Source organism: Peromyscus californicus, unplaced genomic scaffold, assembly GCF_007827085.1.
Source record: "Peromyscus californicus insignis strain IS unplaced genomic scaffold, ASM782708v3 Scaffold_21__1_contigs__length_65335640, whole genome shotgun sequence".
NCBI lineage: Eukaryota > Metazoa > Chordata > Mammalia > Rodentia > Cricetidae > Peromyscus > Peromyscus californicus.
This window is the reverse complement of record NW_026294514.1, coordinates 35,838,957-35,861,112: the sequence shown is the minus strand read 5'-3', so window position 1 is coordinate 35,861,112 and position 22,156 is coordinate 35,838,957. Positions and strand designations below refer to the sequence as shown.

At 39.5% G+C, this 22,156-nt stretch overlaps 1 protein-coding gene across 4 annotated transcripts in view; it reads left to right on the top strand.

Annotated features, from left to right (window-relative positions):
- The window catches only part of Sphkap (SPHK1 interactor, AKAP domain containing), a 156,507-nt gene extending 134,610 nt beyond the window's left edge, over nt 1-21,897 (top strand). For 3 of the 4 annotated variants that reach the window (XM_052750075.1, XM_052750073.1, XM_052750072.1), the window contains 5 exons: nt 7,806-7,991; nt 9,650-9,736; nt 11,839-11,891; nt 11,984-12,168; nt 20,029-21,897. In XM_052750075.1, the coding sequence (XP_052606035.1) occupies nt 7,806-7,991; nt 9,650-9,736; nt 11,839-11,891; nt 11,984-12,168; nt 20,029-20,172 (655 nt within the window). In that variant the 3' untranslated portion in view covers nt 20,173-21,897. The remainder of the gene's footprint in view (nt 1-7,805; nt 7,992-9,649; nt 9,737-11,838; nt 11,892-11,983; nt 12,169-20,028) is intronic. The other variant, XM_052750074.1, reaches the window with a different exon arrangement.
- Nucleotides 21,898-22,156: the final 259 nt, after the last annotated feature.

Here is a 22,156-nt window from a genome sequence, read left to right as displayed (position 1 = left end):
TAATCTGTTTTGTCAGAAACATGCAACAGACCTGGACAAATACAGTCAACTGGTCTTTGGCAAAGGAGAAAAGTGATATAGTTTAGAAGACAAAGTTTCTGGTCTGGAGAGATGGTTCAGCAGTTAAGAATATTTGCTGCTTTTGCAGAGAACCTGGGTTTGGATCGAAGCATCCGCAGTGGGGCTCACAAACATCCATAACCCCACTTCCATCTTCTGGCCTCTACAGCCAACGGGCATTCACATGATATATGGACATACATGTAGGCAAACATTCATACACATGAAATAAAAACAAATAAATCATAAGAAAAAGAAAAATTAGATATTTACAAAAGGAAAAAAAAGGTTTTTTTCAGTAGTCTCCATAACAACCAGGTATCCATTGTAATGGCTTGTCTTCATTATCAAGTTGGCTAGATTTAGATTTATACAGGAAGCGCCATTCTAACGATGTCTATAAAGATGTTTCCAATTGGTTTAGCTAAGGAGGGAAGATCTACCTTGAATGTGATTGGTACCAGCACATGGGCTGAGGTCAAGTCCAAATAAAAACAAAAATAGAAGGAAACTCTAGAACCACCAACATTCCCCTCTCTCTGCATCCTGACTGTGGATGCAATGCGACCAACTGCTTCAAACTCTGCTGCCATATCTTCCCTGCTGTGGCAAACCATACCCTCATATCATGAACCCAAAGAAGTCCTTCCTTCATTAAGTGGCTTTTGTCAACAGAATAAAATAAGCCATAGACTATCAAAATATATTTCTAAAAGACACACCCAATAAAAGAAAACAATCTAAAATGTGAAAGTTCAAGATGATTTTATATGTTGACAAATCTCTCATAAACATGGGACTGTCCTGATAAAGAAGCATGACTTCAATAAAAAAAAAAAAACCTCTCAAAACTTAGCAGTAAGAAAATGAACAACTTATTAGGAAATAGATAAAGGTTCAAGGGTTGAAGGCTAGGTTCTCAGCTAGTAAAAATAACCATTGGGAAAAGATTCCATCACAAAGGTTTTGTGTAATCCTTGTATCTGCCTATGATTGGATTCATTATTTGATCACATGATTGGGAGGTGATATAAACTTAGAGGTAGGGTCTAGTTGGAAGAAGTAATTTGTTTGAGAAGTATCCGTGGGAGCCATGGTTTGTGTTTGTCTCCTCATCTCTTGACTGTCTTGAAAAGAATCACTTTGCTCTCCCACATGATACTATCATGATGTTTAGCTTTACCGTTTATGGGCCCAAGGGCAACATAACCAAGTAGCCATGGAACGAACCCTCTGAAAACATGACCTTAAATGAGCCTTTTGTCACTTTGACACAGTGACAAAAGGCTGGCCCAGTGCTCAGCTATCACATGCCATTAGGAAATTTCAAATTCAAACAATTGAGTACAATGAATATCTATTAAGATGAACAAAAGCCAAACCACTGACAACATCAATTCCTGGATGCAGTATGTTACAAACCGTTGGTACAAAATGGATGACCACTTTGGAAGACAGTTGCCAGTTTCTTTCAAACTAAGCAATTGATGTTCATCCAAAAAGAAAAGAAAAAGAAAATCTGTGCGGATCTTTAAATCAGCTTTATTTCTAATTACCAAAACACAGAAATAACCAATATGTCTTTTGTCTTAGTTATTTTTCTATTGATGTGACAAAACACCATGACGAAGACAATTTATGAGAGAGCATTTAGTTGAGTTTGTGGCTTCAGGGATTAGAGTCCATAATGGCCTGCCAAGCAGAAACACTTGAGACCTGAAATTTTGACCTACGAGTATAAGACAAGACACACCTCCTCCAAAAAGGTCACACCTCCTAATCCTTTCCAAATTTCTAGCAACTGGGGACCAAATATTCAGATATAAAAAGCTTATATAGAGGCAATTCTCATTCAAACCACTACATTCTTCAATAGGTGAATGGTAACATATATTGTGATACATCTTAATGGTGGAAAAGTGTTAGAAGATAGGAAGGAAAAGTGATGGAGCCATAGAAACAATTGGAGTAAGCATGAATGTGTGTTGTGAATAACCATCTTAAAGGGCTGGGAACTGCACTGTATTTGGAAAAGATGAAGCAATTGGGATAAGAGAAAAAGGAACAGCTCCAGAGGTTGGGGAATGTCGGAGGTGAACAGTCAGAGTTCAAAGGATTTGCAGGGCTGTATATCTACTCTGCATGATGCAGTAGTAAATATGTCTGCACCACTGCCATGGTTGAAGTATCTGCTCTCAAAACCATGAATTAAAAGTCTAATCACCACTACAAAAAGAAGCTGTTTGATGAGATGTAAGAGCTACAATTATCTATGCACATCAGAATAAGTGTTTAGAAGGCTGTTAGAAACTATTCTACTTAGTAGTAGGCTCCCCTCTAAGGCCTATGACTTCTCCAGCCACAGGTTATTGACTATGTTTCAGGTCTGAGGAGGACAGAGAGAAGAGTGGAAAGGATGTAAGTATGGTGACTCATATATGAATTCTGCAAATAAAAATAATACTTTTACAAAAAATAAAAATAACTATAAAAAGTCTAATCATCGATGCAAAAGTGTGGTGAGCTGCCTACTGAGATATTTTGGTTTTTGTATTATATTATATATTATAAATAGTTCTATCCTCATAAAGAGATAATGTCAATTGTTAAAAGGCTTAGGCATAGTTCAGTCTCACTGTTTCGGGTGCTCCTGCCCTTCCATATCCTCCATGGATGACATGGCAAGAAGTCCTTCACCAGGTTGTAGGCAGAAGTTTCTCTCCTCTGCCTGTTCCCAAATACCCAGCAGCTGCTTCTTAAATAATTGACTGTGAGGCTTAATATCAATTACAAATGCCTGGCCAGTAGCTCAGGCTTATTGCTAACTAGCTCTTACACTTAAATTAACCCATAATTCTTACCTGTGTTTAGCCATGTGACTGGGTACCTTTTTCTCAAAATGGCATTCTCATTTTGCTTCCTCTGCATCTGGCTGGTGATCCTTGACTCTGCCCTCCTTCTTTCCAGCATTCTCAGTTTAGCTTTCCTGCCTAACTTCCTGTCCAGTTAGAGGTCAGTCAGTGTTTTATTAAACCAATTCAAGTGACAAATATTTACAGTGTACAAGATAGTTATTCCACAGCATCAGGTATAGACTCCACAGCCTTAAGTTCTCACTTCCAGAACTGAGAGCCAAATTTCTATCATTTATAAATGACAAAGTCATCGTCATTTTGTTATAGGACCACAAAATAGAATAAAACAATCTTTACATATGTGTCAAAATGCATACAACATATTAGCACCAAAAGTGTGCCCTAATGTCTACTACGTACTTTGGATAATAATTATAGCAATGGACCACTATAGTGCAGTATGTTAAGAGCAAGGAGAGGAAGGGAGCCTTTACACGTATGGGAGAAACTTACATGGATGGATGGATGGATGGACGGACAGACAGACAGACAGACAGACAGACAGATAGATAGATAGATAGATAGATAGATAGATAGATAGACGAAAGAATTTTTTATGTTTTATGAGATAGAGTCTCACTAGGGTTTATGTTTTATGAGATAGAGTCTCACTAGGGCTGGCTTCAAACTCATGGCAATCCCCCTCCTGCCTCATCCTCCTAAGTGCTGGTATTATAGATGTGAATCACACCTGGCTTTTAAATAGTCAACTTTTCTGTGAACCTAAAATAATTCTAAAGAATAAAGGATAATAGCTTTTGCTAAATAAAAACATTATGGGACAAGCAATATGGCTCAGTGGTAAAGGTGCTAGATGCCAAATCTGACAGCTTGAATCTTGATCCCCTAGACCCACACAATGGAAGATAAGGACTGGCCCCTGTAAGTTGTCCACTGACCTCTACATATATGCCATGGCAAGCACATACTGAATAATTTAAATTAAATAAAGCCTCAAAAAAAGCATTCTGTTCAGACAAAATCTCAGAGAATATACTACTGTGAGACTATGCAATAATATTAGTGGAAGTTTATAGATGAATAGAAATGAATATTAACAGTAACTTGACTATAGATAAAGGAGCAAAGAGAGTCACAAGGAGTAGCAGGGTAGCCTAATGTAAAACACAGTCTTCTCATTTTATTTTGCATTTCTTCAAAATATACTATTTTAAGTAAAAGGGGTTTATTTTATGATATATGAAAAACTGAATATATGTCACTTGTGGCATAAAGGCTAGGAGAGGGAAAATAGAAGTATGTTATGTATAGGTTGTCCATCATGTCAGTGTTATAATGTAAGCTATACATTGTATATAAATGCCAAAAATTCTGCAATGACCACTAAAACTGTGAAACAAAGAATTACAATTGTAAGTCAATAGTGGAGATAAACATGAAAGTCTAAAACTTGCTCTGTTAATTAAGAGGAATCTGGAGTGAAGGGTAAAAAGAAACTAAGACCTGATGGGACAAATATAAAACAAGATTATATATTTAAACCCAGCCTAACTGATGGTCACATTAATTATCAATGATCTAAACCCTTCAGTTAAAAGTCAGAGATTATCCTTTTGCATAAGAAAGCAAAATCCTAGCACAAGCTGTGTGCAAAAAATGACCTGAAATATAAAGATGCAAATGGGTCAAAAGTAAAAGGATGGAAAATAAAAGATTTTTAAAGGCCAAATAGCCCTCAGGATAAAGAGTATTATCTGGGATAATGGTGTTTTATAAGGTAACGGGGTCAATCCATCCAAAATACAATCTTCTTGTGTATAGAACCACCTAAGTAGCAAAGCATCAAATGATAATTTTAAAAGCTAGAAGGAGAAACAGACACAGAACCATACTGGAAATTTAACATTCTTCTCTTAATAATTCATGAAATAATAAAAATATGTAAACATGCTATAAATGTGTGTATGTATTTACAAGAGAAACTTCCAGACACAATAGGACACGTGCTAATAATGAACTCAGAGATGAGATGATGCACACAAGTCCAGCTCAAGCTCCGTCATGACAAAAATCCCAGCACATAAGAGGCCAGGTGGAGAAAAAAAATCCCACCACTGGTTGAAGAGCTCCTGGGAGAGGGAATGCTGGCTTTCTTTATTGATGTGACCCTTAGTAAACTGGCCACACACCAGAGCAGTCATCACTCCCAAGACCCAGCTGGGCAACAAGCTGAACTCATGGGAAAAGAAGGAATAAAAAGAGGAAGACTTCTCAAAGTTGGGAGGGAGAAGTGGAAAAATGGAGAGGGAGGAAGGGGAGGGATCCGAGGAGGAGGAGGAGGGTGAATGCATTCAAAATCCGTTGTATGAAATTCTCAAACACTTAATAAAATATTGATTTAAAAAAGACAAACATTCTCAATCAACCTAATCTATACAACTTAAGAACAGTCTATCCCAACAGCAAAGTATACATTTTATTCAGGTATACTTAAAACATTTGTCAAGATGTGTCATAGGCCAAAAAGCAAGTCAATACATTTAAAAGAATTTAAAGCATAAAGAATATGTTCTCTGATCACACTGGAGTTAACCCAAAAGTTAGTGACAAAAGGTGTATACAAAATCTTCCATAATAATTAGACATTGTTATATTTAGAAATTAACAAACTATCTATTGCTCACAGGGGAAGTTAAACTCTAAATGAAAAATGTAAATTTTTTAAAATTTGTGATGGGATGGTAATGCTATTTAGGAAAGAATCTATACTTTTAAATGTTTTTTTTTAAAAATCAGAACAGTTTATCATCTGTGCACTAAGTATCTATCGTTTAAAAACTAGAGAAGATCAGGGGCAATGCAATAGCTCAGTGGGTAAAGCCTGAGTTTGACCCCCCAGGACCCACATGGTGGAAGGAGACCAACTCCTGTAAACTGACCTCTGACCTTCACACCCATGCTGTGACACAGGCTCACCCACACACGTACACAAAATAAACAAATTAATGCAATAAAAATCTTTTAAAGTGTTATCAAATTAATTTTTTTTAAAAATAGCTGAAAGTAAATCATCAAAATGGGAATGTATATCGATGATTGTAAAAATAAAGGGAGAAAATTAATAAAATCTAACACTCTTTTTACCTCAAAAGACTGGTGAATATTTGCACATCTATTCATTTAACATTCAAGTAAAATATGTAAGAAGGAAAAATGTCTGCTGTCATTTCTCATTTCAAAGGATTTTCTATGGTAACAACTGCATGGCAGCACCTGCCTGTTTAAACTGCTGCCTTCTACCTGTGCCCAATGATTTCTACTTTCCATTTATGATGATAGCTTAAAATAAACACAGCTAGGTTATGTTAAAAGAAAAACCAACCTAAGGAAATCTTATGACTGTGATACAGATGTTACACAGGCATGTGAGATAAAAATCAGGAGAACATTCAGCTTGCTTTCAATGTGGAAACTGGACATTAATGGAGGCTGCCAGATGATATACATCAGCATCACACTTTTGTACATTATTCACCAACAAATAAGCAAGCTATAAGCTTCTCCAAAAGCAAACAAAAGCTAGCACTCTGGGTAATCATTACTGGCTCTGAATTTCCATTTTATGGCACAGATGTGAGGTTTGCTGTAAATAGAGCATGAAATTGAGATAAAATGAAATGTGCTGACAGACTTATTTGTTAACCTGGATATTCCATGTCAGTCGCTAGGACTCAGCTCCTTTTTTAGCAAGAAATATCCTGAAGTGAATTTTCCTATAGTATAATGTCCTAAATTAATAAGGAATTGGGCTCAAAATTGATTTTCAACTGGGTAAATAAATGGGGCCAGAGCCTCTCCCTCATTCTCATGGTTAGTTCATTCATACATTTTTTTTGTAACTAAACACCATCTCCTTGACCACGCCATCCTCTCTCTTTTACCCAATTCAAATCTTAATATTGTAGAAGGAGAGCCAGTCATATTAAGTGGGAGGACACACTAAGGACAGCCACACCACAACACTACCCCTATCCACAGGGTTGTCAGAGGGCACTTGCTACCAGGTGCTGTGGGATGGTCTGTATGTCAAATGCTCTGATTGGTCAATAAATAAAACAGTGATTGGCCAGTGGCCAGGCAGGAAGTAGAGGCAGGACTAACAGAGAGGAGAATTGAGAGAACAGGAAGGTGGGAGGAGACACTGCCAGCAGCTGCCGCCATGACAAACAACATGTGAAGACGCCGGTAAGCCACGAGCCACGTGGTAAGGTATAGATTTATAGGAATGGATTAATTTAAGTTATAAGAACAGTTAGCAAAAAGCCTGCCACGGCCATACAGTTTGTAAGCAATATAAGTCTCTGTGTTTATTTGGTTGGGTCTGAGCGGCTGTGGGACTGGCAGGTGAGAGAGATTTGTCCTGACTGTGGGCCAGGCAGGAAAGCTCTAGCTACAACCAGGCCTGTGCCCACAAAGCTGGAAGGCAAGAGCCAGCTCCCTCAAGTTTTCCTCTGACCTTCACAAGTCCCTACCCCTCATACACAAATCAATCAATCAATCAATCAATAAATAAATAAATAAATAAATAGGATAAACACCACTATACCCCATTGACTCCTTTCAACCTACTTTAAATAAAGCCAGTAGACAGTGATAAGTGGAAGATACAAGAAAGCTGGTGGCATTTAATTATGAGAGGAAAAAGTGGTATCCAGCTTCAAAGGGAGTGGCCGCCTACAGTAAGACTCCATGGAGTCCAGCATCGTGCTTGGTGTGTGGAGATGCAGGCTTATGGGTGCCCAGTGTGGGCTCTGAGAACAACCCAGTGTCTCACCTCCTCTCTTGGTCATAACATCTTGATGTCTACAGTGACAGCCTTGAGACCAGAGAGGAACCAGAAGCGCAAGTCTTGAAAGAAGCCAGAGCCCCGGATGAGTCCCCCAACCCTCCGAGTAGCAGCGAGGAGAGTACAGGCAGCTGGTCCCAACTGGCCAATGAAGACGACAACCCAGACGACACAAGCAGCTTTCTGCAGCTCAGCGAGCGGTCCATGAGGTACTTAGTTCCCCTTCTCTGGGCTTCCTAAGGAAGTCGGCCTCGATGAAGATTCCAAAATGCATGTTATAGTTCAGTGCCAGGCGCCCTTAACAGAAAAGCGAGGAAGAGAAGAAAAGGGTAGAAGCCCCCTGTTAACCAGGGTCTGTGCCTATCATGATTTGGGCTAAAAGCTATCTCAGTATCTAGTTACGGTTACGACTTGAACTACCTTGGCCATGTGTAAAAGTTAGCTGTGTTCTCTTTCCCCAAAATCACAGAAAGTACATTCAGTGCTAAGAACTGTGTGTTTGTTTTAATGGAAGCTGATGTTACGGTTTGCGAGGTGGAACTGTCTTCCTGGTCCGTTTGTGTTTCAGATGCAGCGCAAGCTGGGGTTACACGAAGCCAAGTGTTTCCCCACTGGGTTGTGCTGCTTGCCATGACCGCTCCCTTCCTTTATCTTCCCTGCCCTCTTTATTGTTTCTGGAAAAGCTAGAAAGGGACATCTAGCCGTGACCACTAAAGCAATCAATCTTGTGTGTCCAGTCTTTTCAACCCATTAAGACCACAGTCTGCCCAGGGAGGCCTCTGGAAAGTAAGACTGAAACATCCGGGTGTAGATAAAAGATCTCAAAAGTTCTCTTTCTGGCAGTCCAACCTAAGATTTAAAAACATTTTGCATTAAATAAGTGGTCTCAAATTTCAAATACTCCCATGATGAAACAGAGATAAAAATGATAACGTGAATCTTTGGACACTGAGTGTCAGCTTTGAGACTGTAACTTTATCCAGAGCTTTGCCTCAAACTCCAGACAAGAACTTCCAGGTTGAGAGAGCCTTCTCGGTGACTCACACAATTCTTAAAGGAACAAAGCCCCATTACATGACACACTACTACAGTCACTACTGCAAAACCTGGCTTGGAAGAGAGAGCGATTGTTAGAAAATGCAGAACGTGTGAGGGGACTCAGTGTGTCTGGTAAAAATTGGATAGGTTCTATTTCACAAGTACTAAAAATTGTCTCAGTGGTACAATGCTTCAGAGAGTATATTCCAGGCTCCTAAGTAAACCATATGTTGATTATATAACTTATACTAGTGACATTATATGCAATATTCTTTCTCTCTGAGACACAGATGTCACATGTTGCTCCTTCTCTGAGGTTGAAAAACCTTACCCAACTTTGTATTTGTAAATTCTATAGTCCTCTAGGAAAACAAGAAGTCGAACGTATGTTCTATGGAATCCTATGAAGTATCCCTAAGAAAAATCCTCCATGTAAAAATGGAGACTGTGAATCCCTGGCTTCTTTCTAGATACAAAGAACAGACAGAAAAGCATTAGGGCATTTTCAGTAGCCAAATTTTCAGAAGTATATTCAACTGTGTAAGCATGACCAGTAGCAAAAAGTCCTCTTCATGAATACCCTCTTTCTTTACCACTTCAGAAATGATAAATTATTATCAGGATCACTGTCATAAGGATATTTGGCTTCTACCTTATATCTTCCCGTAATTTATTCCAACACCAATACCAGTGCAGAAGGTCAGACAAAAACCAATAGTGCCCTGGGGAACAATGAAGGACCCCGCTCCCCCCTACAATGGAACAGCAGTGTCAGCAGTGTGGCCAAGGACGGAGACAGGCATTAATATGTAAACTTTTGCTTTGTCAGCAATGGCAACAGTAGTGCCACTAGCAGTCTTGGCATTATGGACCTGGACATTTATCAGGAAAGCATATCATCTTCTCCCATGATTAAGTAAGTAGCCATGTGACTCAGCGACTGACAGTACCACTCCAATTCCATCTGGCAACCCATTGTGATCATGAAGGTGGTGCCCAGCCACCGACTCATTATGTCTGTGCCACTGTGGTTCCATGTCACTGGAGGGCTAAGGCCTAGAATAGGCTCCAACCCATCACTGCCTGCTTGCTTGGTTTCAGATGTGTCCCTTACAAAACAGCCATTGCAGATAAAGCTTACCAATATAATCAGAAGTCTATATCATCTTACCTGTTTTGATTTACAGAAACAACAAACAAACAACAACAGCAACAAAAAACATTCAAACTGTACCATGTCTCTCCCTTACAAGACTATGCAATAACCTTTCCTCTAGAATACAGTCATTTCAGCTAAATTAGTTATGAGTGGCTTCTCCTTCGTTTGTGGACACTGGAGGGTTACCGATATGGAATGTGTCTAATGCCAATGGTTATCCTGAGGGAGATGTCATCCCCGTGCAGTAACTCTGCTCTCTCAGTACAGGTTAGTCTCAGAGACCCAAAGAAGAAAAGTGCTTGGAGATGCATAAGATATACTACATGAAATGACACAGACCAGGAGGGCAACCCGAAGTCATAACTACTGCTAGAATTTGTGATTATTCTGGAAAATTCACTGAATTGTATTCTAAGATTGGTCATGATAACTTGGAATATAATTTGGGTGTTCAGAATGAATAAAGCCATATTGCTCTAATGCTAATTCCTAACGTATTTCCCTCTGCCTAACTACAGATTCATGTATTTTATTTCACCACTGAATAGGTGTATTCTTCAGTGATTGGAGATTGCCACAACCCTGAACTGTTTTATTACTCACAAGCATATACAAACACATACATCCTCTTTTTTCTTAGGAGAACTGAAAACAAATTCAACAAAAATTACTTTGTGGTAGATTAATTTTTTCTCCTTTGGGAAACAATAGCTTACCACGTTCTCCATCTTTCTGTGTAAAAAAGAAACTATAACTTCAGGAAAAGCTTGCATTGAGGGAAAGTCAAGGTCACCTGAATCCCTACCCAGCAGCCTATCATTATATAATGTCAGAAATTGTACCTATCCCTTGCTGGGTCATTTATGTTACTTGCAGAGAGATCAATCAGTGACTCTGAACCCTTAGAAAATTGACATTCCTGCAAATAATTAGGTATGAATGGAATAATTCTCTCTCTCTCTCTCTCTCTCTCTCTCTCTCTCTCTCTCTCTCTCTCTCTCTCTCTCTCTCACAGTGAAATTTACCTCACTAATGAAATTTACTCATACAATGGAATGCATGAGCCAGACCTTAACAGCAACAGAGAATATAAGAAAATCTTCTGTCACCAAAAGACACATTTTTAAAAGCCTCATTGCAAATTTCTAGAAACTAGAAAAATATAGGACATCTACAGGCTTCCCAATATGGTAACTTCTTTTCTGCTACTGAGCTACATGGCCTTATTTCAAGGGCCTTTGCAGGGTCTCCCTACCACACAGGCTGTATAATAAGGACACACCATGTAGAAAACCTCCAATATTAAACATGACCATGACTAAGGTTAGGCTTGATTTGGTTACGAAACACTAATTATAAATAATCTCCAGCCTGCTCTATCTTCACCAAATAAAAATAATGGAAAAGAATAAAGATGCTATTATTGAGATATTCTGCTATAATATTTAAGTTCTCCAGCTTGTTGATTGTCCATTATGAAACAGGTAAAAGGCAGAAGGATAAAACTCCAAATTCCAACCACTTCCCTCCATTCTCTCTTTAACTGTTCAACCCTGTGGAGGTTCATAGAAAGGGAGTTGAAAAGAGAAGAAAGATGTAACTCTCAGAATCTCCCCGACTGATTGTCCTAACTAATGCCATTTGAGATACTTGAGACCTCTCTTTGGTGGTAGGCAACACTGATTGCAGACCCAGCTGTCCTGTGTAACACCCACCTGGTTCTACTTCGTTCCATGAAAGCCATAAGAGTGCAATGCGTTACAGAAGTTTGTAGCTCAGAAAGACCCATCACTTCATCTTCCATTGCAGCTTCTTCTTCCAAAGCATTACCAACCATATACTGTTGTTTTCTCCCAAAGTGAATTAGTAGAAGAAAAGGAGATTCTTAAAGAACAGTCAGAAAGCGTCAAGGGTAAGCCATATTCTCCTCCTTTTGACACACAATTGCCTGGGGGGGTGTTGCTTTGGAAAGCAGAGTGTGATGCTGTGGTTGTATCTGTTCAGAACATGCCTCGGGACTGCCAGGGAGAGCAGCCAGCCCCCAGAGGAGCCTGCTGGTCATCAACTTTGACCTGGAGCCCGAATGTCCTGATGCTGAGCTGCGAGCTACTCTGCAGTGGATAGCTGCCTCCGAACTCGGGATCCCCACCATCTACTTTAAGAAATCTCAGGAAAGCAGAATCGAAAAGGTACCATGTTCCGTGTCTGGGTGGGATAACAATACAGTTTTGTGCTTTTTATCTCAGCTGGAAACCCAGTGAGTGCCGATTTAATCCATATGAGCTTGGAGTGTTTAATCTTGAGTTCTTTCAACCGGAAGAACCTTGTGGAGACTTTCAAGTCCCCAGCTGTGGTAGTACATTCACATCGCTGCTTCATTGACCTTCAGTGTCTTAAATAGTCGGTGATAAAGGGAAAATGAACTGAGGAGACGGGAGCTTTTTCAAAGTTCTCCCAAGTATTTTTGTTATATCCCTAAACTCTGCTTTTGCTGCAAAACACTCTTGAGTAATTCCTTATTAAAACATGTGTCTGTCTCAGTTAAACAACATTAAAGAGTGCGATCTTCAGTTTTGTTTTGTTTTATGTGCAATTTTGCTCTAATGTGCGGTGTCCAAACCCAGCATCCTAGGATAAAACCCTTACCTTCTTGCAGTTTCAAAATCTCTGTAACGCCAGCCAATCAGATTAGCTGCTGGAGCTCATTCCCCACACCCTCCCCCATGTCTACCTGTCTCCAACCAGCCATTTCTTCTTTTTGTGTTCAAGTCCACCCAACCCAGGCATCCTTCTAAACTGTCCTTCCTTTGTTGGCAAAGTGATGCAAGGCTCACTAGTCATAAGCTTTCCCGTCAATCTTTCTACCCCAGCCTGTCCAGTACAGAAGATAGGCTAAAAGAGCATAATCCACAGTCACATTGGACTTCTCTCATGTTGGACTCAGTCCACTGGAGGGAAGCGAAAATGTTCTCAGGAAGACAATGTTTCCAGGTTTGCATAAAGGGCTGGTTTTGTATCTCTAGCAACTACCTGAATAAGAGCATCCCCTGGTGCATTTTCAGGTGGCATGTTAATTAAACAGAGTTTAATTTAAGCCACCTCTTTAAAGGGGCAGTCACTTTCCATGCATGTATGGCTAGTAAATGATCCATTGTTGCAAGAGCAGGGGGTGTTCTATTGATGCATTAACACATCTTAATACATCATCTTAACTTGGTATTTGTTTACATCTACCAGGTTTTCAATTTTAAAGCAATGTCTGTTTTTTGTTTATTACTATGTTTCTGAGAAGACAGAGCTTTCACTCCTGTCAGGAAAAACACTGGATAATCTTTCATACATTCGTGCCAAATCAGCTCAAGGGACTCAAATTTTAATAATGTATCCTTAAGGACTAAAATTTCCAGGTTTTGTTCTGAGTCGATGAAGGCTGTCTGCACACGATGGCTTTGATATAAACAGGCATCATCCTTGGTCATCTGTGACTGGATTGGCTAAATAAAGAAAAATTATATAACACTTTAAGTATACTTTCCTTAGTATTTGAGGTCTGAGACTCAATTCTATTTGTTTTTAATTAACCGAGTAATTAAGTAGCCATTTTTAAGAGTGTGGAAAAGAGAGCAGTAAAGATAGCATGCATGCAAAATCAGCAACGTTTCTTTAGCTCCTCGTCTCCTCAGAGAAAAGAAGCCCTGAGTTCAGAAAACGCTTTTTTCCTACTGTCACTCAGCACCAAGACAAATCCCTACATCTTTTTGTTGCTTTGTTTTGTGTTTGTTTGAGGCAAGGTCTTATGAAGTCCAAACTGGTCTTGAACTCTCTTTGAAGCAGGTGATGACTTTGAACCTATTTTATTTTTAATTGTGTGTGTTGCGGGGAGGATACACATGTAAGTGTAAAAGTGTCTCTGAAGGTCAAAAGAGAGTCTCTGACCCCCTGGAGTTACAGGCTGTCTAATATGGGTGCTAGGAACCGAACTTGGGCCCTCTACAAGAGCGGTATGTGCTCTTAACTGCTGATCCACCTCTCCAGCACCAGTCTTGAACTTCTGACCCTTGTGCCTCATCCTCCCATGTGCTGGTATTATAGTCATGTGCTAGTTTGTGTTGTTCTAAGAATTTAACCCTGGGCTTTATGCATGTTATGTGAACACTCTTAAGAACTAAGTTACGTCCTCCACCCAAAAACCTGACTTTTGTTTCTGGGAATCCTGATTTAATTTCCTCAATTAATTTAGTCAATATGTATATATTTGTGGTGGACTCAGTTTACTACCTTCCTGCTTTGTGAAACAGAGGCATGTGGTAAAGATGGGGAGGGCAGCATGAACACCACAGCAACTCATCTTTCCCAAGACTCCCTGAAAACTTTGCCTTGGGCTTGGAAGGAACTTAAGGACAGTAAAACCTGAGTCCTAGAAAAGGCAAATTCCAAGTACTCCAGATGCCCCATGCATTGTAGGCTCTGATGACTCATTTCCCAGCCTTCCCCCTTCATTTGTATTATGTTTAATCATTAGAAGGCTACATGCACTTGAATGTCATACAGTCAAAAACTCCATCAACCATTCCTTGAGGACCCTCACCCTGCTGGGTACTGTCCTAAGCTCCAGGTCCCAGGCAACAGAAGAAGCGAATGTTCCTGCCATCTCAGAGCTTGCGTTGAAGTTCAGGAAGAATTGCCAACTGTCTCTAGAGCACCCTGAGAGGGCACAGTTTATAAACAGCCACATCGAGATAGGGCCAAGTTGATTCTAAATAAGCAAATCAAGATGCATCTAGAGGGCTGGAGACATGGCTCAGCGGTTAAGAGCACTGCTGCTCTTCCAGAAGTCCCAAGTACAATTCCCAGCAACCACATGGTGGCTCACAACCATCTATAGTTGGATCTAATGCCCTCTTCTGGCATGTAAGGGTACATACAGATAGAGCACTCACATACATAAAATAAATCTTAAAAAAAAAAAGATGCAGCTAGAAAATTGTTGGTATCTAAACCACACCCATGAATTAAATGCACACAAAACAGAATAAGTTAGAAGACACATTCACAACTCAAATCCCTATGTTCCTTCTAGCCATTGGAAAAAAAAAAGAAACCTTAAAGTCTAGGAACTTTTCCAGGGGAGCATTCCTGATGCTTCCAACACCTCATTACCTAAAACAGTTTACAAGCTTAGTTCTCCACAGCCTTGACATCATGTCAACTTAATCCAGTTAACAGAAGGCAAAATAAGTAAATAATAAATAAACTGTAGTTAGCATAATTATTAAGAAGCATTTTCTAAACTCAACTGCTTGTCAGGGTTTACTGGGTTTTTTTTTTTTTTTTATGGGGGCAGGGGTTGTTTGTTCTTTTAATGCAGAGATCATTGTTTTTCAGCTATTTCCTTCTGTGAAAGCTCAGTGAGCTTCTGAAATCTGAGCTAAGCCAATGTCTAGCATCCTAGTAAACATGGCATAGTGCTCATCCTTAAACCTGCAGTGAGAATCATTTCCTTTTCTTGGAAGCAGTGTGCAAAAAGGAGCGTGAAGGAAGGGGAGACGGACAGACCCTTACCTTCTCATGGAAGTGCAAGTCAGCAGAAATGGCCTCCCCTCTGATTTCTTGTTCTATCCTACAAGCAGAGTGGTGGAGAGAGAATGAAAAGAAACATCGATGGTACCGACAATCGATTCAAATCCCCTTCTAAAAAACAAAAACAAAACAAACAAAACAACCCAGGAACAAACTCCAGTTAAAGTGTCAGCTGTAAACAAAGGCATACCAAAGAAAGAAAAAGGTGCATACAAACTGGATCCTAAGGGTTTTCATTAATAAACAAAATATACTTTCTTCCATTAACCCTTTCATCAGAGTGTTAGAATCACCTCCCAGAAAGCCTTCCCAATCCAGATGCTTCCTGGTTAGTTCAGAATCTCCATTGGAGGTAAAGCCCAAATCCCAGGTCTTAGGTGAAAGTCTAGAATTCCAGGATGGAACCTAAGTTGAAACTCAGGGTTTGATAGGCCATAACTTTAGGGACAAAGTAGGGATCCACTCACTCTTGCTTAATGGAATCTAATTTCTGTTGTGGAGCAAGAGACAGTGACAGCTTTCAGAAGTTGTACATTGAATGTGTCTTTAAAACAGACACACACACACAAACACACACACACACACACACACACACACACACACACACACACACACACACGAGAGAGAGAGAGAGAGAGAGAGAGAGAGAGAGAGAGAGAGACAGAGACAGAGACAGAGACAGAGACAGAGAGAAACAGAGAGCTTGCTGCAATTCCCATAACTCTACCATGAACTATAAACAATCAAATCTACAAAATGCACCTGAGAATACAAAGGTCTGCTACCTAATGGGTTGCTTTTCTCCAGATGAATCTGCTCATGATAAACTGTCACAGAATACAGATTATCTTGAGTTTCTAAGACACAACTTCTGAAAAAAAAAGTCTAAAGTCTATTGTGGTCTACAGGAAAAGAACCTAATTATTGTTGATTCTGAAATGTCAGTACAGAAATGTTTTTTTTTTCTGTTGTTTGTTAGTAGAGAAGGCTAAATTACTGTTGATTCTGAAATGTCAGTACAGAAATGGTTTTTTTTGTTTCTGTTGTTTGTTTGTTAGTAGAGAAGGCTAAAATTCCAAATCCTTGACATACTAAAGCTGATTATGACCATAACATGAGCAGGCTTAATGAAAGCTCTGGGGTCAATTACTAAGTAGAATGTAGCTCTAAAAACAGAACCATAAACTGGTCCTGATGGTGCTGGCTTGTAAATCCCAGCTACTGGGAAGTCTAAGGAAAGAGAACTGGAAATTCAAGTTCAGCCTGAGTCAAGGAGTTCATGGTGACTTTGAGCAATTTAGTAAGCCTTTGTCTCAAAATAAAAAGTTGAAAGAAAGTTGAAGATACAACTCATGAGAGAGCACTTAGCATCCTCAATTTTATCCTGAGTACCATGTGGGAGCCAGGTTGGGAGACTGGCTCCCACATTTTATAACAAGGAGGAGAGAGGGATAAGAAATATTAGAAGGACAGAGGGGAGAGAAACAGATAGAAACGCAGTATAGTCTCAGAAGGGCCTGAATCATTATTCACCGGCCCTTCTGATTCTTCTAAAGGGCCTTTTAGAGGAATGCCAAGGAGTGGAGCAAAAGACCTCCCCCAGCTCAGCCAAATGAAGACCCTTCCAATCACCTAGTAACCATGGACGTGGTCAACCATCCTCTAATTCAGCCCTGCTGACTAAAGCAAGCTCAGATCTCACTAAGAAACCTTTAGGGGCCTCCACAGTACCACAAGGGGGAAAGGCTGCAACACTGAGCTAGAGATGTCCTGTCTGTCTACTTGCCACCTTCATTCATGTTTACTAATTTTTATGGAGGAAGCACAAGACCTTCATGCTCATCAACTCCACACATGTTTCAAAGCTTCAGGATCCAAGATTAAATCAGTACAGCTGCTAGATTTAGTGGGGTCAGATCATCTTTTTAAAGCTACCTTAGGGAAGCGTGGTGACACACTCCTATGATCCCAGTACCTGGGAGGCTTAAGCAAGAGGACCACCATCAATCTGAGGTCATCCTGGTCTGCATAAATAAATTCTAGGATAGCCAGAGCTCCATAAGAAGACTCTATCTCAGATACAAAAGCAAACATCGAAAACAAAAACAACAACAATAGTGGTCTACTGGGATAGCAGGCTGACCTTAGAAATCAGCAGACACATTCTAGCCAGTGGCCATCCCACAACTACTAGCTGAGTGGCCTAACTCTGGGGCACTTTAACCACTTTGGGTCATTCATCAGCATTTTTTGGTTATCAGCACTCTGAAAGGACCTTTTTCAAAGGTCCCAGTGGATGGAAAGGAGCTGGAATCTGGCTTCTGGGAAGGTTCGGAACATAGAGGCTTTAGGAAAGACTATTTTCTTTGGAGTCCTCCCTTAGTGACTCAGAGATGGAAGTGGTAGGGTGGTAGCACAGTAAACTGGGGTTACAGAAAGGAGCTATGCCAAATTCAATGTATGTAGACTTTTCATTGACTTGACTTTAATGTGTGAAGAAAAAAGATGTACCCTTAATAAAAGATCTTGGCTATGTGTGACCCTTTAGGGAGAACTTGATCAAGAAGCCAGTGGCCTATGAGCATCTCTTAGAGGCTTCTCAGAAGCTTAATATCCAGGCTACAGATTCCTGTCTATTCCTTAGATTTTCCAGTAAGAGCTAAGAAAGGATGATTAATTGAATTAGTCAGATGCCTGAGCCTCCTCCACCCCCTTTACTCACATTGTCATTGATACTCTAAACCCTCCTGTTTGCACTCTTGTTCCATTCAAAACATGACCTGAGCTTATATACACACTCAAATGTAAGTAACAGCTCAAAAAAAAAACATTCTTATGTGTCTCCATAAACCTGCCACCTGGACCATTCATTCCTCAAAGCATCTGCATTATAAACAAAGCCTTCCCATGAAGTGTCAGAATCAGTCAGAGAAGAAACCAAACAGAATGGAGAGGCATCCCAGACAAGTAGTGATTTCTCTAAAAGTACAACAAAGACCCATGGAGCCAAATAGGCTGGACTTCCATTGCTGTTGTTGTGAGGAATAAAGTGAGATCATGGATATCCCACCTCAGTGATGTGCGAGCCTGCTCTCAGTCACTGTGTGATAGGAGACAAGCCCTATGGCTATCTTCTATGTAGAAACATGCTGCTGTCATTTCCCGCTCCAAAATTTATGACCTGCAACCATCTTCATGAAGTTTTATTTCAGTAGAGAATTATTAAGCAATCATACAAACCATAGGTATGCATGTTTGTGTTTTAACTGTATGTGTACAAAGCATGCTACCTAAAACTGAAGAATACTTTCAGTAGTGGGCTTATCCTCAATATCAGATGTCTACTCATATTTCTTGAGAAGTTATAACCTGTTTGATTCCATTTGGCCTCCTATGCTTTCTGTCATTCAGCAAATATTAATTGACTATCTCTTTACTATAGGCAAAGGATAGAAAACCATGGCTGAGATGGTGCCTTACTCTAGGGAGATTAGTAGCCATAATACAATGAACATCTGACTTCCTTTACAAGAAGCTAAAACTCTTTAAGACAATATTTATGTTTCCAGATACTTAAAGTATTTCATTTTCCAGCTTAGAAAAGTGATTTATTTGGAATATAACAATAAAAATCCTAAGCCCATCATTCACTTACACTCTAGAATTTTCTGTTGTACCCAACTGAAACTGCTACCAGTCCTATCTGACAAATCCAAGACATGTCCTTGCTTTCCTTTAACTATTGCTGTAGAGGAACATCTTGATGCTTAATCTTAGCATGGGGAGGGGCAGGTGCCTATCATTATTGAATGTGGAAGTACTGGGTGACTCAGAAATTTAGTAATCAATTTATTTTCCCTAATATACACATCTAGTGAGAAATTGTTTTACAATCCTGGTGCAAGAAGGCTAACCCAGATTTAAAAAAACAAAAACAAAAACAAAAACAAAAACAAAAACCTGAACCTTAAAAAACACTAGCTACCTAAAAGATTGCCTCTTAGAGGAATTGTCCTTGTTCTACCCAGTCTTCCACTATGAATAGAACTGCAAAATGAAAGGAATTCATTATCTGAAATGTCTGAAAGAGAAACAGACTATCTTTGAAAATGTCCCCTGAGTGTAAAGATGCTGAAACACAGACTCAAAGCCCATCTTCAGAAGGGTTGTTCTGGCTGGAGAGATGGTTCAGGAGGTTAAGAGCACTGGCTGCTCTTCCAGAGGTCCTGAGTTCAATTCCCAGCAACCCCATGGTAGCTCACAACCATCTATAATGAGATCTGTTGCCCTCTTCTGGCATTCAGGCATATATACAGGCAGAACACTGTATACATAATGAATGAATGAATGAATGAATGAATGATTAAATAAATAAATAAACAAATAAATAAATGAATAGAAGGGTTGTTCCATGAGATGCTGCTGAAGACAGTATGATATAGGAGTCCTAATTCTATGTCTTCTTTTAGTTTCTAGATGTTGTGAAGCTTGTTCATCAGAAGTCCTGGAAGGTGGGGGATATATTTCATGCGGTTGTCCAGTACTGCAAAATGCATGCAGAGAAGAAAGAGGGGACTCCAAGTCTCTTTGACTGGCTCCTGGAACTAGGATAAGTCAGGTGCACCCCACAAAGACTTTCCTTCCTCTATCCCAGCTTAAGTTACCGTGGTTTGCGCTAAATGCTCTGAACTTTGTCAATACACTGCATCCCATTAGCAGAACTATTTAAAAATCTGCTCCAGTACCATGGACAAGGAATAAGTCTGAAAGAGTAGGAAATACAGGTCTGTACTAATCAATATCACTGCAGACTTGTCCAAAAGAGCTTGTATGAGAATGACTTCAAAGAGAGATACTTCAGTGGGGCCCAAATAAGAAAGTTTATAAGAAGCCCCTCTTCCAGGAAAGCTACACTCACATATATGTCACAATATAGAGTGGTCTGTAATGTCTCCAGTTATGTGAATCAATAGAAACAATGTCACTGGGTCATAATAATTCTATAAATTATGCTAAAACCTTCATCGTACTTTGCTTAGAAGGTACAGGAGTGTTCACCCAAAGAAATATGTGGGATATAGTTGAGAGTTTCCATGCCTTTATGTGATAGATTTCCATTCTCAGACCAGTATCAGTGAGTACTAACACACATGCAACAGTGTTATTGGAATCCATGTGAGGTGATTTCATTTATTTGCAGCAGCTGATAAGTATTGCATCTCCTCCCAATCATCCCTGGGCTCCTCAAAAAACTACTGTCATTCATTGAAATAAGGGAAGCTCAAGGTCACCTTGTTTCCATCACTACATTTATTACTTGGCTAAAATTATTATGGAATTCTTACCTAAAGGCAAGCTTTTAAAAATAAACAATAAAATAAATAATAGTCTTTTTTGAGATGAAATATACTTGTATATTAAGTTGTATGCGAAAAATAAACATCATTTTGTTTTGTTTTAAATTATGAAGAGATAATCTAAATAATATATTGAGTTGGCTTAGAGCTTCATAAACCATGAAGAGATTGTTGTCTCAAGTTGTAGATTGTCATAAAGCTTGGTGGCTGATTGTATGATGACTGTGTTAACATCTGTATAGCTTACATGTTTCTCCAAAGACATTTATAATGATGGATGCAGGATAATGGCCTTGTGCTTGTCAGGGTCAGCCAGGAATGCAGACTTCCAGGCTTGGTGAAATTGACACTAAATTAGAGATATGGAAGCCTTTATCACATTTTTAAAAAATTGTAACAGAGATGTGCTCCTTTGAAAACTAAAAATATCTATATTGACATTAAAAGTCTTCTTCCTTTCCAACCAAATATGCTACACTCACTTTTATTTTCTCAATCAGAAAGATATTTAGTGTGTGTCTTCTGAAATACTATGCTTTTGCTCTATTTTTAAGGCTTACTGAATACCTTTAAGTGTGAGCCAGGCCCCAGGCCATCAATGCTAACTGTTCTGCTCTATCATTTGCATCCTAAGATGCCAAGAAAGCTTCCTAGTAAGCCATAACTATCCTCCCCCATGACAGAATCTTTTTCAGACCTCAGTGGGCACTTATCATGCAGATGGTCCAGGTTTAGGTGTATGTTCAATCTGATGCATTAACCAGGTTCTGAAACCTAGCTACCATCTCAAACTGAACTGTGCTTCTTTGTGCTAATACATGAGAAATGATATTTCTATTGTTCAAACAATCCCAAAATATTGTGTGTAAACTCTTATCGTGTTCCAATAAATGTTTACTTATCCTCCAAAGCACAAATATTGGACGTAACCATGTGTTGTACCTAATGTTGCAAACTAATCAATAAATTTCTGTTGCAAAATTGTTGTTCAGTCTTTTCTGCCAGGCTCTAGGAACAAGAGCTTTAATAATTTTATCTAAAAAACAAAAAAGCAAAAACAAGCCAGGTGATGGTGGCATGTGCCTTTAATCCCAGCACTTGGGAGTCAGAGCCAGGTGGATCTCTGTGAATTCGAGGCCAGCCTGGTCTACAGAGCGAGTTCCAGGACAGCCAGGGCTACACAGAGAAACCCTGTACTGAAAAAACAAAAAAAACAAAAACAACAACAACAATAGCAAAG